Here is a 19,321-nt window from a genome sequence, read left to right as displayed (position 1 = left end):
ACTACTAGTGTCTTTTTTAAAAAAATCTAAGCTGAAAACTTGTTTATTTCGTGTAGCTTTTAAAGCGCATCCTGTTTGATATTCACTCTTATTAGTATTACTAATTATGTTTATTATCATCATCATAAATATTGTATTTTATTAATAGACATGTATTTAGTTTTACTAATTTGAATTTCATTGTAGTATTTTAAGTTGTAAAACGCTGTTGATCAGTGAATGTAAATAGCGGTCTAGGAGTTATTAAATTATTATTATTGTTATTATTATTATTATTATTTTTATTATTATTATTATTATTATTATTACATCACCGTCACTGCTACTACACCTACAACAGAACATGGTAGTACCTCCTACTTTCGGGACAAAATCATGTGTCCCCATACATGACATACCTACCAATCTCTTTCCCAGGATCTCTCTTATTCTCGGATTATTGTGGGAAGTGCCTCTCAGCAGTTTATCCCAACACGGACGTTTCGGTTTCTCTTTTCTCAGTTGTCCGTCATTTGTGATAGATAAGGCAAGTAAGAACAGATTGGAAGTTTGTGGTTGGAAAATTGAAAGGATACCAAAACACGTTTAACAAATTTCGCTCTGGAAAACTACATGTACGTAAGTCCCACCAAGCAGCTAGTAGACTAATTGTAGATGCATATATGTAAGTCTTATGTCTCGCTTTGCGACAGAACTGAAACATCATTGATCCATGTTAAACTCTCTCATAAAGTTACAGAATTTGATCGTCGACTTTAAAGTTACTTTGAGTTATGCGTAAGGATAAACCCTCTACATATTAAACATGATCGTTCTATCGTGATACTTGATAATGTAATAACCACATCAAATCGTAATTGCAGAGTAATTTCTTTCCTTTGACGAAGCCATTGCTTGACCTGACGGCAATTTGCATTCATTTGGGAGTCAGGGTGGCTTAGTGGTTATCTATCGAGCCTCCCAGCACTGCTAGCCGGGGTTCAACTCTGGCCTTGGCCAGCATGTGGGTTGAGTTTCAGTCGATCTCAACCTGACTCGAGGGTTTTTCTCCCTCATCAAAATCGACTCACAGCTAATTAACATCTAGCTGTGGTGCTGTGCTGCAACATCAAACATGGACTGTATAGCAGCAGCCAGAGGCGCCTTTGTATGCTTTCAGCCCGATATCGTGAGCTGCGCCCTTTCGCAATTCAGTCCTCAATAATGCAAGTAAAGGGTGATTAGCACTGCCAATTATTATTATTATTATTATTATTATTATTATTATTAGTTTTACTATTACTATTATTATTATTATTATTATTATTATTATTTGGAGCAACAGTGGTGAGTTGCTCATTGATAACCATTTCTTATAGTGAAGAAGAACAACTACGTGTAATTTAAGCGTAATCAACCAGTTTTGATTAAGCTTCCTTTTTACTCACTTCCTGTTATTTTCTCAGAACTTTTGGTTAAAGCTAGCAACTATGTTGGTACTCGGCTAGTTCTCAAACAGTGAATGAAGAATCAGAGAATGAGAACAGGGAACAGGGAATAGAGAATGGGGAACAGGGGTTCTGTAAAATAGGGAATCTCTAAAAGGGGGAATTACTAAAATGGGGAATCTCTAAAAGGGGGAATTAATAAAATAGGGAATCTCTAAAAGGGGGAATTACTAAAAGGGCGAATCTCTAAAAGGGGGAATTACTAAAAGGGGGAATCTCTAAAAGAGGTAATCTTTAAAATGGGGAATCTCTAAAAGGGGGAATTAATAAAATAGGGAATCTCTAAAAGGGCGAATTTCTAAAATGGGGAATCTCTAAAAGGGGGAATTACTAAAAGGGGGAATCTCTAAAAGAGGGAATCTCTAAAATGGGGAATCTCTAAAAGGGGGAATTACTAAAAGGGGGAATCTCTAAAATGGAGAGTCTCTAAAATGGGGAATCTCTAAAAGGGGGAATTACTAAAAAGGGGAATCTCCGAGACCGCGAAAGTTAAGAGAGGTGTGATCCATTGATTTTAATGACAAGCATCCATTTTAACAGTGCAATTTTTGAGTGCTGGTGCAATTCACACAGAAATGCCTGCTATTAAAATATCAACAAAGTGCTGTTTCTATTTCAAAACTGCGGATGAAACATACATATGAAGGAAACATACAATGTGAAAAGTTTAAAGCTGGAACAGAAGCTGGAGGACAAGTTAATGGCTTTAAAGTCAGAAAACCTTGCTCATTACATTTTGAAAAAAACGTACAGCGTGAGGGGAGTAGAGAAGCGAGTCCAACTAAGCACCTTTGACAATTCACCATTACAGTCGAGCAAAAGAAGAAGCAAAAGAATAATCTTATTTTTGACATTTCCTTGCACTGTGGGATATCAGCTGTGAGCGGAATTTAATAATGCACTATAAACATGAAACAATGTTTTTGTCTGTAAATCCTTTAAAATCTTGGCCTCCTTGGTAAATGTTGCTGTAAAATCCTGAGCTGTACTTAACAACTTTTTTACAATAACATTTTCTGCGGGCTTTCCTTCAGCTTGAAAACACCAAAAATACGGCTCCAAAGGTCCCTTGACCTATCACATGTTGGCTGACTAGGTCTTCCCACTGAAACTTCGGCAAACTAGCAAATCTGTCAAGCTTTTTCCTTTTACGAGCAAAAGCCAACTAAAAAGATAAACTGAAATTCAGCCATGTTCACTTAACATCAGCTTGGCTGAGAAAAGACAAAACATTGCCTGTCACGAAAATATATTTTTTTATGGTTTTCCCGCCATCTTGAACATCTTTGGGAGAATTTTGTATTTCTTTAATTGGTCTTTAGTGCTTTTCGTCATGCACTGCTCAGATTTCCTCTTTATGTGTTTGTGTGCAAGTGAATGGTGAGGTATCCATCAACTTGAGTACCACGGAATTAAAATTAAGGAAATGACTCGAACAGCCAACAATATAACACAAGGATGCTTATTATTCTACATATTCTTGTTACTATTGAATTTAGTTGTACGCTACTGTTGCATGAATGGCTTTTTTGTATGCGTCCAAGGAAAGTAAATACCATCATGTTTTCCCACCATTTCTATTTGCAGACAGGCAATTAAATTATTTGTTGTCCTACCTCATAAGATGCCTGCGGATGGTGGCTGTAAAAATCGACTATGTTTAACACAGCAAGAAGGGGAGCGGTGTTCATTGCAAAGAATTTTACATTGCTAATTTGCAAGGCCAATCTGTTAGCTCGTGAAGGCCGACTAATACGAATCGCTTGAAACATAAAGGGATGCTACATCCTTCAGTGACCTAACAAATAATCATGTTGTTTTGTTGACACTGAATTTCTTTCAAGTTGAAGTGAAATTGCCACTGATGTTGGCTTGCAAACACTTTGTCCTCTGTGGAGCCCCTCTCTTTTATTATAAGGCTAGCGGTGGAGAAAGAACGCCAAGTGAGCCAATCGTTAGGTCTAAGGCGTGTCAACAACCTACACTGATGCATTAATTTTATGGATACATATATTAAATTGTAAATTGATTCCCTCTTTTAGTAATTTCCCTTTTTAAAGATTCCCCATTTTAGTAATTCCCCCTTTTAGAGATTCCCTATTTGAGTAATTCCCCCTTTTAGAGATTCCCTATTTTAGTTATTTCCCCTTTTAGAGATTCCCCATTTTACTAAATCGCCCTTTTACAGATTCCCCATTTTAGAGATTCCCTCTTTTAGAGATTCCCCCTTTTAGAGATCCCCTATTTTAGTAATTCCCTCTATTAGAGATTCCCTATTTTAGAGATTCCCAATTTAAGTAATTACTCCTTTCAGAGATTCCCTCTTTTAGAGATTCCCCATTTTTGTAATTACCCCTTTCAGAGATTCCCTCTTTTAGAGATTCCCCATTTTTGTAATTCCTCCTTTAAGAGATTCCCTATTTTAGTAATTCCCCCTTTTACTCTTGATTTCCCATTTTTGTAATTCCCCCTCTTAGAGATTCCCTACTTTAGTAATTCCCCCTAGATTCCCCATTTTTAAACTTCCCCCTTTTAGAGATTCCTCCTTTTAGAGATTCCCCGTTTCCCATTCTTCGTTCCCCGTTCCCATTGCCGCATTCCCCATTCCCTGTTTTACAACTAGCCGTTGGTATTCCTTTTGCTGGGTATGATTATTTTGTAAAGTCAGGTGTGAATGACACAGGCACGCAAACAATCTTCCTGTATTGCTTACGCTTAATAATTTATTTGCGACAGGATTCATTATTCAGACAAGGAACATTGCAAAGACTAGTGATTTAAGAATTAAGCGAGACTTAATGTAAGGTAAAATCTTGATTGGAATTCGGCTGAGTTAAAACACTTGCGTTTATGGATTACATGAGATAGCAAGTGCATGCGTTAACGTGGGTTGTGTCTGTATAGCAGCCACAAAGGTTAATCAAAACTGATTAGTAAATACTGTATCTTCTGAGTTCGGTGCGAGTAATTTATTTAACTGCATCAAATCACTATTACAGAGTTCTTGCCAATGATTGGCGAAGCTGTCGCTTGACATCACACGAAAAAGCATCTGTTTGGAAAAACAGTGGTAAGTCGCTCATTACTTAAATTCTTGTAATTTTGAAGATGACTCATGCAATGAAAACAAGCTCTAATTACGTATAACTTGTGTTGTGTTATCTTATCTCTAAGTTTCGGTGAAAAAAAACACTGCCATTGTTCATGTAGAAGACATGTGTTTCCATGCACTCGTGATCCATATATGATTCAAATTTCCCTTTTGGATGAACGAAAAATTCAAAGTTCACTTCACTCTCAAATGCTCAGGGTTAAGCTAATTGTGGTGAATGTAGATTGGCTTATGAATAGTGTGTGCTGCTACAATATTGACCCGGTATTGTATTACAATATGAGCATGTAGCTTCCAACTTTGGATTTGATCTGAGATAACTCAACTGCATTTTATCCTGTAAATGTGTGCCTTTAGCTGTTTAATTTTGAGGTCTTGTATTGGAAATGGAATCCTTGTTTTTTTAAATATATTTTTTATGCTTCTACAGCGTACACATATTTTAATTTTCTTTAAATGGATGTCAAAAGAGCAGAGGATAACCAAGAATCCTGGACAAGGCTGTTTACTACATGTACATGAACCTGGTTCATATCTAAAAAAATTATGCATAAAGTCTTAAAATTGCCACTGCCACTTTGCCCCCCCCCCCCCCCCCCCCCCCCCCCCTCCCACCGCAATGTTGAGATATACAGTACATGGATTCTTTGCTCATCTTCCTGAACAACATTGTCCTGGGTGGGGTGGGGGAAGGGTACACTGTTGGCCTTCTTTTTAAGTTGTGGTCCAAAAGTTAAAAAAACAGGAAAATCTCAAATCTTTTTGTCCAGGAATTTTTTTTTTCTTAACGTGTGTTTGGACGGTTTTGCAAGAGTTATAAATCTTCGGAATTTTATGCTCATTAGGGAAACATGCACAATCAGTAGTCACATTGCAATGATTGTAGATATTCAGCCAGTTTGTACACCTTCAAACATAGTGGAATTTGAGAATGTAATATTGCTTCACCTTTTTCTATCTACAATCTTCGACAAAAACCTTGAAACACTTTGAACATTCTCGCACCGTATTCGTCCCCCTCCCTTTTTTCAATGTTGTTACAGCCAGTCAAACAGTAAAAGGTCATCTCAACACTGTCTAGGGGAAGGGGGTGTTTCAAGGATTTTTTGTAGCTGCAGTAGTGGACACTGGTCTGGTGCTATATGGATTGAACTGCATTGTGTTTATGCCAGCAGCATCCAGTGCTATCTTAACCCATCTACTTAGAGTACCCCTTCTGATCCTCTTGTGACTCGTGACAAAACTGATCAGTAAATATGACTTGATACATCTTCTGATTTTGGTGCAAATACTCTTTGAGGTGTGTATAAACACAGTTTCACTTAAGGACATGACGTTGCGTGTCCGTGTATCCAACTACTTGACCATTTCTATACTTTAATTGATATTTAAACTATTTTTACTGCGTATCAGCATATCCGCTTTAGAATATACTTAACAACATTTCAAGTGAATGGGTGGTATTTTCCACTAGGACTATCCACTTCAGAATAAGATACTTTGAACACTACCAAGGGATGGGTGGGAATAATTTTACACCACGTGTACAGTTACTGTACATGTATCTCTTAAGAGTTGCAGCTGTATTCCGAAGTTACGATGTTCTGTTTGCATTGTGATATGTGTGGGTTTACCGGTAAATGATTTTTGTTAGGAGAGTCAAACCTTATAGAAGTATTTATTCAGAGACTAATTTTGATAGACAAGTGTAACAACCTCATCAAATCACCATTGCAGAGTTCTTTCCCTTGATGAAGCCACTGCTTGAGCTCACACAAAAGAGCATCAGTCTGTTTCAGGACCAACAGTGGTAAGTTGCTCATCATTACTTTAAGCTTTATTGTATACAATGTACATGCACACAATGCAAACAAGCTCTGATTACGTATAACTTGTGCTATATGTTATGTTGTTTGTGGGTTACAGTGAAAATGGTCACTGCCATTATTTAATATGTAAAAGACACCCTTTTTCCATACACCTGTGATACATGTATGATTTAATTATCCCTGTTGGATGAACGAAGAATTGAAAGTAATACATGTAAGTGCTTAGGGTCCACTTGTTGGCATATGAATAGCATGTAATCTTGTATTCCTCATTCTTCAAAGGATGCATGCAGCTTCAAAAATACTGTAACAGTAGTGCATGTATAGCAGTATTTTTTTTTTAAATAATTGATTCGAGTCTAAAGCTACTGTATTCGGAATGGTATCTCTTGGCATTTTTGATTTGAGATACATGTACATGTAACTTGACTGCATTTCAGCCCATAAATGCATGCCTTCAGCTGTTTAATATTGAGGGATTGTATGAGAAATAGTGTGAAGCTTTGTGCTTTTTATGCTGCTACTCTATTGGTCAAGTAGCTCAGTGCAGTGTTGGTCGATCGAAATACAGCTCGTCAAACTTTATTGAGTCAAATGTTGTACTTGTGATGAACTCAATTCGTTCTATTTAGTTCATCTCATTCGGCTCTGCTCTTACATGTATTTGTTGATGACATGAACTTACGTTCCGCTGATAATGGTCCTGTATCCTTACTGAAATGAATACTGCTTACATGTAAGTCATCTTTTTCGTTTAAAGCTTATAAGTTGCCATATATGTTAAAAAATCAGATCAGACTTTCAAATCAGATTTTCAAAGTTAGGGCAAAAAGAGAAATTAAACTCATTTTAATTACAGAAAGTGATGGGTATAAGCTGAGCCATGTTAATTCATAAATAGTTAATTATTTTTCGTGATATTTTGGATTTGTAGTCGTTATGAAAACATTTGTGGCTATCATTAATTTTGTAAATCAGTATTTTTGTCTGACTAAGTCTGCTCTGCATAACTTACGCTATTCACTTTTCCATCCTTATCCTCAGTACAGTGTTGCGGTATGGAGCTCGACAGCACGATCATTTAAAGAAAAATTCAAAAAGATTTGTTGGACAGACGCTGGTCTGTAGTTAGAAAATAGATTTGATCACTAATTTGAAAAGTGGAAGTACACAATTGTTGTTATTTCATTTGATCTGGAACAATTTCGGAGTTGTTTGTCAAAGGAAACATAAATACATGTAATGTATTCCTTAAGGTGGCCTAACACACTTTTCGCAGCGCGCATGCAAGGATTGCAAAAAAATAAACATGGCTTCAATACAGCAATCATTTTATTTGCTCAACGCTTCCGCTATCTGTACTATTTTTCGTCATAATTGAAGGAACTGTTTTGATGGTTTTACTCTTTTATGAGAAATGTATGTTAGAATAGTAAACGATCCAAAGAACTCCGCAATTCGCAGATTCTTCTTTGTTATTGACAGAACCCAGTTAAATGCAGTGCATGCGTACTAAGTTAAAAAATTGCAATTGAATGCGGAATAGCTTTCTCGGAAATACGCCTAATTTAAGGACATAACGTTGCATAATGTTTAAACTATTTTTGAAGAAATAAAACCACATTTTAAATTTTTTACAAGATATGACTGTTTCGACATACTTATGCCATCTTCAGTTGTGATGAGTTTTACAATTTGAATTTAAACCTATTCATAAGAAAAATACAATGAATGAATTGATACTTTATTCCCATATGCAAAACAAATTAAATGGATTTTTTTATATAGCTAAGATACTTAGGTACTTATCGTCCCAACAAAGCCGTTAAAAATGAAAAAGAAAAAGTTCGTTGTAATTTTAAACTGAATAACCAATGAGACTAAACTGAAAGAGATAGGCCAAAATGTTGTAGTTGTTGGTTATTTTTACTGCGTATCAGGATATCCACTTTAGAATATACTTAACAACATTTCAAGAGAATGGGTGATATTTTCCACTACGACTATCCACTTCAGAATGAGGTACTTAGAGCACTACCAGGGGATGGGTGGTAATAAATTATTTTACACCACGTGTACAGTTACTGTACATGTATCTCTTAAGAGCTGCAGCTGTATTCCGCAGTTATGACACTCTGTTTGCATTGTGATGTGTGTGAATAGAAGTATTCTATTCAGAGACTAATTTTGATAGACAAGTGTAATAACCTCATCAAATCACCATCGCAGAGTTCTTTCCCTTGACGAAGCCACTGCTTGAGCTCACACAAAAGAGCATCTGTTTGGACCATCAGTGGTAAATTGCTCATCATTACTTAATTAAGCTTTATTGTATACAATGTATTAAAATGTATGACCCACACAATGCAAACAAGCTCTGATTACGTATAACTTGTGCTATATGTTATGTTGTTTGTGGGTTTTACAGTGGAAACAATCACTGCCATTATTCACTTGACTGTGATCCATATACATGACTGTATGATTCTATTTTCCCTGTTGGATGAATGAAAAATTGAAAGTAATAAGTGCCTAGGGTTTGAAGCTTAAATTTAGGCAAATCTGCAAGTCAGAGTAGATTCTAGAAATGATTACGCATCCACTTATTGGCATATGAATAGCATGCATTCTTGTATTCCTCATTCTTCAAAGGATGCACGCAGCTACAAAAATTATGCAATAGTGCATTTATAGCAATATTGTTTTTTAATTGATTTGAGTCTAAAGTTTCCAAACTCGGAATGGTATCTCCTGCCATTTTTGATTTGAAATAACTTGACTGCCGCTTTTAATCCCATAAATGCGTGCCTTCAGATGTTTAATTTGAGGGATTGTAGGAGAAATAATGTGACGCTTTGTGGTTTCTATGCTGCTACTCTATTGGTCAAGAAGCTTAATAGGCTGGTTATGAACAAAAAACTAAGGAATCATGACTTTTTGACTTTTAAATGATTCCCTTGGTGACAAAATGGACCTTTCCTGTGACTTATTGCGCATTTGACAACCAGCAATATGTAGTTATTTGTAAATGGGTCTTTTTTTGTTTTCTTGATTGTCGCTTCTGCTAATAAATAAATAAATAAATAAATAAATAAATAAATAAATAATTTAGAAAACAGTTAAAACTACCAAGCCTGTTCAAGTATCAGAGCTTTGTGATATTCCATAAAAGGGTTTTTTTTTCATAAAAATGTGCCATCAAAATTAAAAAAGGTTCATTGTCACTCCGACTTCAATGTTAAGGGAAGACCATGGTGGCTAAAATTATCTTCTACTTTGTCAGGGATGTCACTAAGCGCCGACTGCCAGTGAAAATCGCCGCTTGAGAAAGGGCTGATCGCCGGCAGAATTTTTGCCGTCGATCGAAGCAACTGAGAAGATCGCAAATTATTCTTTACAAAGTTTAAAAGTCATTCGCTGTGTTAACAAAAAATAATTGAATTTCTGTTAGTCTACACAGAATTATCATTAGAATTTATCGATACTGGAAATGAAGTGAAAGCGTTGTTTTAAGTTCTTTTGTGCATGTCTTCTCTTTCCCTGTATTTGCCACCTTGAACAGTGCCGGGTGTTGCGCAACACTGGAAGCAATCTTGTTACCAGGTCCCTTTGATGCTCAGAGCGAGAACTTACCGCCTCAATAGAACCTTCAACCGGATGAATTTATTCTTAGCTACATCCCTGCTTTGTCAATTACTTTCTCACTGGTGGTTGATGTCATGACCACATACTCATAATAACGGCTGTAGTAGTCAACAATGACCATAATGGAGCGGTCTTAAAAGATCTTCGACCAGGTCTTGCCAAGGGCATTCTGGCAATGCTCTTGGCTTCAATGGCCTTGGCGGATTTGGACGAGCAACCAGCTGACACTTATAGCAGAATTGGCAGAATTTTTCCGCTGCCTTATCCTTGCAAGGCCACCATACTTTGCTTCTCAGATTTAAATTTGTTCTGACAATGACTTACTTGGTAGTACAGTGCGGGTACATCTTTGGACTAGTTGCCCAATTACACACAGTTCGCCTGCAGCTGGTGCATAAGCCTTGCATTCCTCTAATCGACCAGTTTTGATTGCTTTTTGTTTAATATGAATACATGATGCAGCAGATAACCTAATAAGCTTTGTCTTAGTTGGTGTTTTGAGAAGAATCCGCATTACAAAAAGGGGTTTCTCTCTACTAATTAAAACATTTATTAATCAGTAGGTAGTTATGGGGAATAGTGTGTGTGTGGATGGTGAGTTGAGGGAAAAATAATCATAGCTTTCATCTCTTCATTTACTGCAGATATTCCTCAACTTCTGGTGTATTGATAGCCTCCCACGCAGACTTGATTAGGGCTTCGTCATACGTTCCTCCCCTACCAACATCTGCTGCTGGTTTTTCGTTTCAGCAGACGTTCGTGAGAGAACAGAAGTTGCAAAGATAGTTCTACAGAGTTGAAGGTGAAAATCATTCTGCAAATCTAGTAAAAAACACATAGACGTCTTTTTAAATGAAAAATTATGAATAAAACCTTTATAGTGTAAGAGGATGTTCATAAGAAGACATAAAGTTACCCAGTTCTTGTAATCTAATATCCGAAAATTTGATAGTTCTAATTGTAAATGGTTTGAACCCAGGAGTCATATCATTAAGTAAAGTACGATCGTCCGGGTGAGTGTAGTCCTGAGCGGAAGTCATCTTCAAAGTCTGAATGTGTGTAATGACTCTGAAGATGACTTCTGCTCAGGTTGTCGAAACGTCAGTCAATGTCATCTCAAACAGTCCTCACTCACCCAGACGATCGTACTTAATGATAGTTCTAATTCTTTGAAGATTGAATATGAGTAATTGATTTAGGAACTATTTTGACTGCACTTTTTGCAAGGAAACAAGACTACGAAGATTGGATTTGTACATGCACAATAATACAGTAATGACTATTAGGATAAACTAAACAGTAGAACAGAGTTCTTAAACAAAATTTAGACAAGACGCCTACATGGGCGTATCCATGGAATGCGCAAACAGTTAACACAAATTGTCCAGTTACAGTCAACTTCAAGTACAGACTACGAAGATTGGATTTGTACATGCACAATAATACAATAATGACTATATAAATACTTAACACTAGAACAGAGTTCTCAAACAAAATTTAGAAAAACAACTATACCTGAAATTAAATGCTATAGATTCAGAGATTTTGCAAGCCAATTGAGAAATACAGGGTTTCCAAGAAAGATGTTAGTCAAGCACATCCCCAAGAAAGACCGTTCTACGATCTGTTCAATTCTTTAATAACTTTAGCAGATTTGCATCGAAAGATGACGTCTTTTTCTCTCGAAGCTTAAATAGAATAAAGAATTAGTTTTCCGCAAGTTTAGTGTAAGTTTCTTTGCCTTGAACCAGGTAACCAAATAATTAGACGTAAGAGACTAGCATCGTCATATCAGCAGTTGCAAATAAAATCAGGTCTGGTATTTTGAATACATCACTGAAGTCATGAACATAGGATAAGAAAAATAAGGGAACGAGAATGGATCCTTCCGGAGCGTGGGTCCATATATCAATGGACGTTAAACCAAACAAATTTCGACGTAATGGACACCTTAGTATTCACGTTTATAAAGCAGAATTTTTTCTATCCACCGTAACAAAGGCCTTAGAATATAAATGGCATGTTCACTGCCATCAAGGGCAAGATGATTTCTTGTAGATGTCAGTCAGTAGTAATACGCAATGTAGTGAAAACATGAACTTAGTGTAATGTATACTGTGATGATGTGGTGTAATGTAAATGTACTGAAATTAAATTAAGTTGGTTACAATACGGTTATAGATAATTACTTTCTAGACCAACTTTTAAAATCCTGGGAACATTTAGAGCAGTCTGTATGTTACAAAAAGTGTTTGACCACCTACTTTCAACAGTGGTATCAGGCGAGCAATTTGATTTGATCAGGGAAATATGATGACAAAAGACAACAGTATTACTTTGGCTGAGTTACGTCTGATCATGATATGGCACAAATTTATGCCATTTAAATACGTCTATTTAATTGTGCAGTCAATTCTGTCTTCAGTTCAAATCAGACAAAGGGCTCAACAACAGAAGTAAAGAGTTTGACGTCAACAGCAGAAAATTGTCTTTGTTAGACTCATAATGACCGGTGGTCTCTTTAGTGTTTGTTGGGCTACGTATCTGCAGCATTTGTGAACATTGCATTGAATTTCTCATGCTTTCTTTCGTATTTTTCAAGGAGTGCCCTCTCTTTCAAAGACGACCTTCCTTGTTCTCAAGAGTTCTTATAATCAAGAATGTCAGACAAAAAGATGAACGTTTTCGAGCAGCATATACAAGAGCTTAGCATTGCCAGAAAAGAGAGAAACAGAAAAGGGGAGGGTATTGCTTATTTCAATCTGGGCGATTATTATTATGGCTTGGCTTATTTTGAACAGGCTAAGAGGGATTACACAGAAGCATTAAGGATTTTAAAAGAAATAGGTTTCAGTGCTGGAGAGGGAAAAGCCTGTGGCAATCTCGGCATCGCTTATCACCATCTGGGCAAATTTAAAAAGGCCAGAAAGTACCTCAAGCAACAACTAAGTATTTCAAAAGAAGTAGGGGATAGGGCCGAGGAGGGCAATGCCTGTGGTAATCTCGGCATCGCTTATTGCAGTCTGGGCAATTTTAAGCGAGCCATAGAGTATCACGAACAGCATCTTAGAGTTGCAATGGAAGTAGGGGATAGGGCCGGGGAGGGCACAGGCATTGGTAATCTCGGCATAGCTTATCACAGTCTGGGCAATTTTAAGCGAGCCATAGAGTATGGCGAACAACATCTTAGCATTGCAATGGAAGTAGGGGATAGGGCCGGAGAGGGACTAGCCAATGGTAATCTCGGTAACGCTTATCACAGTCTGGGCAATTTTAAGCGAGCCATAGAGTATCACGAACAACGTCTTAGTATTGCAAAGGAAGTAGGAGATAGGGCTGGGGAGGGAGGAGCCAATGGTAATCTCGGCAATGCTTATCATAGTCTGGGCAATTTTAAGCGAGCCTTAGAGTATCACGAACAACATCTTAGCATCGCAAAGGAAGTAGGAGATAGGGCCGGGGAGGGAGGAGCCAATGGTAATCTCGGCAATGCTTATCTCAGTCTGGGCAATTTTAAGCGAGCCATAGAGTATCACAAACAATTTCTTAGCATTGCAAAGGAAGTAGGAGATAGGGCCAGGGAGGGCAGGGCCAATGGTTATCTCGGCAATGCTTATCATAGTCTGGGCAATTTTAAGCGAGCCATAGAGTATCACGAACAACGTCTTAGCATTGCAAAGGAAGTAGGAGATAGGGCCGGGGAGGGCAATGCCAATGGTAATCTCGGCAATGCTTATCTCAGTCTGGGCAATTTTAAGCGAGCCATAGAGTATCATGAACAACATCTTAGCATTGCAATGGAAGTAGGGGATAGGGACGGGGAGGGCAAGGCCAATGGTAATCTCGGCAACGCTTATCTCAGGCTGGGCAATTTTAAGCGAGCCATAGAGTATTACAAACGAAATCTTAGCACTTCAAAGGAAGTAGGAGATAGAGCTGGGGAGGGCAAGGCCATTGGTAATCTCGGCAACGCTTATCTCAGTCTGGGCAATTTTAAGCGAGCCATAGAATATCACGAACAACATCTTAGCATTGTAATGGAAGTAGGGGACAGGGCGGGGGAGGGAGGAGCCAATGGTAATCTCGGCAACGCTTATTCCAGGCTGGGCAGTTTTAAGCGAGCCATAGAATATTACGAACAATATCTTAGCATTGCAATGGAAGTAGGGGATAGGGCCGGGGAGGGCAAGGCCAATGGTAATCTCGGCATTGCTTATTACAGTCTGGGCAATTTTAAGCCAGCCATAGAGTATCACGAACAACATCTTAGCATTGCAATGGAAGTAGGGGATAGGGCCGGGGAGGGCAATGCCAATGGTAATCTCGGCAATGCTTATTTCAGTCTGGGCAATTTTAAGCGAGCCATAGAGTATCACGAACAACATCTTAGCATTGCAATGGAAGTAGGGGATAGGGCCGGGGAGGGAGGAGCCAATGGTAATCTCGGCAACGCTTATTTTAGGCTGGGCAGTTTTAAGCGAGCCATAGATTATCACGAACAACGTCTTAGCATTGCAAAGGAAGTAGGGGATAGGGCCGGGGAGGGAGGAGCCAATGGTAATCTCGGCAACGCTTATTTTAGGCTGGGCAGTTTTAAGCGAGCCATAGATTATCACAAACAACATCTTAGCATTGCAAAGGAAGTAGGGGATAGGGACGGGGAGGGCACTGCCAATGGTAATCTGGGCAACGCTTATTTCAGTCTGGGCAATGTTAAGCGAGCCATAGAGTATTACGAAGAATGTCTTAGCATTGCAAAAGAAGTAGGGAATAGGGCCGGGGAGGGAAGGGCCTATGGTTATCTCGGCAACGCTTATCCCAGTGTGGGCAATTTTAAGCGGGCCTTAGAGTATCACGAACAACATCTCAGCATTGCAAGAGACGTAGGGGATAGGCACCTGGAGGGATTGGCCATTGGTAATCTCGCCATCGCTTATGACAGAATGGGTGAGATTGAAAATGCTCTTCTCCTTTTCGAACAACATCTTACTATTTGCAAGGAAACGGAGGATCCAGTAGGACAGGGAACCGGTTGCTATTGGCTTGGTCATGTTCATGAAAATTTGGGCTCGTTGTGCAAAGCCCTTAATTTTTATCGTCTAAGCATAAAACATTTGGATGAAACAAGGCGTCTTCTTCAATCAGAAGATGCATGGAAAATAAGTTTTCGTGACACAAATCAGTTTGCGTACACAGCTCTATGGAGAGCACTTTTAAAGAATGGAGAGGTTTATGAGGCTTTGTTTGCTGCTGAACAAGGACGAGCCCAGGCTTTGACAGACATTTTGAAGGTGCAATTTGGAATTAATGAAGAACCATCCTCTGCAGTTGCGACGACGGAAACTATCTGCTCTGTTATAAAATATTTGCCCTTACAAACAGTTTTCATAGCACTTGAAGGGAACACTATCAGTTTTTGGCTTCTGAGAAGAGGAAGTGGAGTAAACTTTAGGCAAAAGGAAATCGAAAATGGAAGTGCCGCTTCACTGATAGAAACTACTTCGAAACAGATTGGCATGGGGACTTTTGTCCGATGCGAGAATCGCACACTTGACAAGCTACGCAGACACTTGTTTTGCGGTAGGGAAGCTCTTTCCGAGACCTTTCAGTCTTTGACCCTCTCCGATAATAACTCTTTGCAGCCTTTGTTTGATGTCTTAATGAGTCCCATTGCAGACTTGCTTCAAGGTGATGACTTAATCTTTGTTCCTGATGGGCCATTTTCCTTGGCTCCTTTTTCTGCATTAAGTGACTATGTCAGGATCCGTACTGTTCCCTCGTTGACCACTTTAAAACTCATCACAAGTGCACCTGATGACTTCTACAATAAGAGTGGAGCTCTGCTTGTGGGCGATCCGTGCTTAAAGGAAGTCACTGACGAAAATGGTGAACCCGTTAGCGACGAGTTGCCGTGGGCACTAAAAGAGGTGGAGATGATTGGAGAACTTCTGCAGACCACTCTTCTCACTGGAAGAAATGCAACGAAAGGTGAGGTGCTGAAAAGAATGAAGTCAGTTGCTTTAATCCATATTGCAGCACATGGAGATTCGAAATTTGGAGAAATTGCTTTGGCCCCAAATCCTGAACGCACATCCCACATTCCAGAAAAGGAAGATTTCATATTAACAATGAGTGATGTTCGTGCAGTTGGTCTTCGGGCAAGACTGGTTGTTCTGAGCTCTTGTCACAGTGGCCGGGGAGAGGTGAATTCTGAGGGTGTGGTGGGAATCGCGAGAGCTTTCCTGTGTGCTGGTGCGCGGTCTGTTCTTGTGTCACTCTGGGCAATCGATGATGAGGCAACCTTGCTGTTCATGAAGAGTTTCTATCAACACCTGACAGATAGAAAAAGTGCAAGTTTAGCTCTTCACCATGCTATGAAATCTCTTCGGGAGACCAAGGAGTATTCCGCCATTAAATACTGGGCGCCATTTGTACTAATTGGCGATGATGTTACGTTTGAATTTGGGCCACATGAACCCGAAAAGAATGGTAAGTGTTGTTCGAATATAATTTTACTTACTGAAAAGAAATATGTTGAACAGGTTTGTAATCGGCTAGTGCTCAAGAGAAAAAGGTAAGTTTTTCACAGAGAAATTGTTTCAAAATCAGTCGCCAGTATAGTTCGTTTAAGAACTGCTTTGGCTAGCGACTCAAATAATTTTTGTTCGCATTCACCGAGTCGGGTGTTTTCCTTCTTGCAAAGAACTGTTTGCAATGGACTGAAAAGAAATATCTAATTGCCGGTTACCTGCGTAAAGTGAAGTTAGATATTGAGGGCTTGTAGTCTACATGTCGTAGTGATACTCGTTGCTATTAACTAAACACATGTCTGTACAAACGGTTTCATGGATTTAAAAAAATTCCTTATTCATTTATCACTCACAACGAAATTATTGCTAATCTCCATTTAACTGCTATTTCTTTGTTTTTCTTCCTTCCTTTTTTTTTTCCAGAAACGTCGTCCGAAAGTTGAAAAAACTACTTCTTGGAATCTGATGCGTCAACATGTCATTTTCGTTACTCGAAGTATATTAGTTATTGAGAAGATGAAAGCATTCAAACCTCATAAGCGGTGAAGGAAGACAAAAGATATGTAAATGTTGTTTAAAAGTGTGTTTTTAGACGTATTTTGCTAGTGACAATTATTGATCTTAAAGTCCTCATGCGAACCTCCATTTAAGGCAAAGACAGAGTTTCGAGGAAGTGCCATTTTTCATTCGTAGAATTGAACACCAAATGTCAATGGTTTCTTCTTTTCTTGTCTTTTTTTATTTGCAGAAAAACAAAATTTAAAGTTCTGGTGTTCTAATCAGTAGGCTTTTTAAGTTTAAGAACTTTAGGATCTTTCTGTGATAAAAGGTTCGGGAAAAATGCGAGGAGAAAGAAATGGCACGTTTTTCAAGTGTCTAAAATGCAAATTTTATCAGATTTCTTACAGTGTGACCGGGAAAACCGTGAACACAAAATAATTAGGAATGCTTATTGTTCATAAGCCAATCGTGTTTGAGGATTTCACACGCTCAAACCGCAGACTGAATAAACGTTGTTAGTACTGTAGCAGATAATACAGGTATTTGCGACGGCGCCACATGTTGAAAGCAACAATTGCTTGGGAGTGCCAGTGATCGGTGAAAGGAAGAACAAATGCCGAACTGTTCTGTTTCTTTATAAGTAGTTTCAGAGCTTAAACGACCACAATTGGCTCAAATTAAATCCATTACCCGGTAAATCTGAAGGCGACACAGCTCTTGTGGTGCAAATAACAGTAACTAAACACTCTGGGCGGCTGCGGTCGAACGGGTGATTGGACAGAAATAACATTCCTGATATATTTTAGGTGTTCACGGTTTTCCCGGTCGCACTTTAAGGGGGCCAACGCAAAGTTAAAAAATGGCCGACTTCTTGAGGAAGTTTCTAGAAGCTAAAAAGCTAGGAAAGTAGGCATTTACTGATATCCTAATTAATATGCATAGAAGGTTTTAAGACTCAAGAAATTGCTAGAAAAAGGTCCAGAACAGAATCAAAGAAATAGGGAACTTTATATCGGGGAACGAGTACGAGTCTTCCGTATTGAGCATGCGCAGAAGGTTTAGAAGCCGACATTTTTCGAAGTGCGCATGCTCAGAACGGAAAATTCGTACTCGAGGTTGTCCTTGTCCATCGATCTGAAAAGGGAGCTTAAGGTCTACGAAGACGACGTCGACGAAAACGCCACAAAACAATGATATCATTTGTTAAAGGAGCATTAAATAATCGTGCTGCATGTGCAGCACGTGCGGTTTTGCGGTTCTCTGCGTGACGACGACGTGATATCACTAAATTTGAGGTTTCGACAACGTGAGCATGCGACAGAGAATCTTTCATTCTCTATTTTCAGTCTGAAATCGTTCGTACCATTTTATATTTAGGATACTTCGCCCCCATTGTACGAAGTGAACGAGATGGAATAATCGCGAAAGACTTTTACTAGAGCGAAGTTCTATTTTGAGGTGACGTTTTTGTCGACGTCGCCGTCGTAGATCTTAAGGTCCCTAATGTCCCTATTTCCACAGAGGGTTTCCACAGACAGAGGGACAAGGCAAAATAAACTTTAAATGGGCGATTTCTTGGGCAAATTTCTGGCATCTAAAAAACTAGGAAATGAAAGTTACCTGATCTCGTAATTAGTCTGCATTGAAAGTTTAATGACTGTAAAAAAAATTATCTCGGGCAAACTTCTGGATTTGAGTGATCTCGTTGGGCAATTTCGTGGGGAAACTTCCAGAAGGTTAAAAACTAGGAAATAAGAGTGCTGCTTGATTTAATCCGGTTTTTCCCTCTCCACAAAACCAACATTTCATTTTATTTGTACTGATTTCAGTTAATTTGTAGTCTCCCCAATTAGTAGAACACTCGTGCTTGACTAAAATACCTTGAGACTTGAATGATGATGATGATGATGATGGTGATTATTATTTTATCTAAGTCTTTACGTTTAATTTAAAGCACATCCGTAAACTTGCATGGGTTTTCGTACTGGAACACACATTTATCAATAACGTCTGGTGGTTACTTCTCTTCCCCCTGCCTGTCGCCGCTCGGAACAGAAATATGGCCGTTAGGGTAATAGGCCACTTCTGAAAATACCATAATACTCTTTGTTTGTCCCCCCAAATTTTGCATAAGCATTGTTTTTGTTTTCTCTAGCTTGGGACTGTTGTTTGTCCCAAGAGAAACTGGAAACAACACTTATGTAAAATTTGGGGGGA

At 38.6% G+C, this 19,321-nt stretch overlaps 1 protein-coding gene across 5 annotated transcripts; it reads left to right on the top strand.

Annotated features, from left to right (window-relative positions):
• The first annotated feature begins 441 nt into the window (after positions 1-441).
• LOC138024367 (tetratricopeptide repeat protein 28-like) lies at positions 442-19,074 on the top strand. 5 transcript variants are annotated; one of them, XM_068871540.1, is made up of 7 exons: positions 442-614; positions 4,487-4,557; positions 6,337-6,409; positions 8,658-8,724; positions 10,718-10,875; positions 12,676-16,562; positions 17,027-19,074. In XM_068871540.1, the coding sequence occupies exons 6-7, from the start codon at positions 12,734-12,736 to the stop codon at positions 17,044-17,046; spliced, it is 3,849 nt and encodes a 1,282-aa protein (XP_068727641.1). In that variant the 5' UTR covers positions 442-614; positions 4,487-4,557; positions 6,337-6,409; positions 8,658-8,724; positions 10,718-10,875; positions 12,676-12,733; the 3' UTR covers positions 17,047-19,074. The 5 variants fall into 5 exon arrangements, with proteins under 5 accessions (XP_068727641.1, XP_068727644.1, XP_068727640.1 ...); XM_068871543.1 differs by lacking the exon at positions 6,337-6,409; XM_068871539.1 differs by lacking the exon at positions 8,658-8,724.
• Positions 19,075-19,321: the final 247 nt, after the last annotated feature.

The sequence above is a fragment of the Montipora capricornis genome, chromosome 11 (genome assembly GCF_036669925.1).
Source record: "Montipora capricornis isolate CH-2021 chromosome 11, ASM3666992v2, whole genome shotgun sequence".
In the NCBI taxonomy this organism is placed as follows: Eukaryota; Metazoa; Cnidaria; class Anthozoa; order Scleractinia; family Acroporidae; genus Montipora; species Montipora capricornis.
The sequence above is the reverse complement of the archived record's forward strand: the minus strand, read 5'-3'. Positions and strand labels throughout refer to the sequence as shown.

Excerpts from the sequence above, each read along its gene's own strand:
- LOC138024367 (XM_068871543.1), top strand. The coding sequence starts at position 12,734 with ATGTCAGACAAAAAGATGAACGTTTTCGAGCAGCATATACAAGAGCTT. Across the intron at positions 16,563-17,026 it reads ACATGAACCCGAAAAGAATG|AAACGTCGTCCGAAAGTTGA; the intron begins GTAAGTGTTGTT and ends TTTTTTTTCCAG.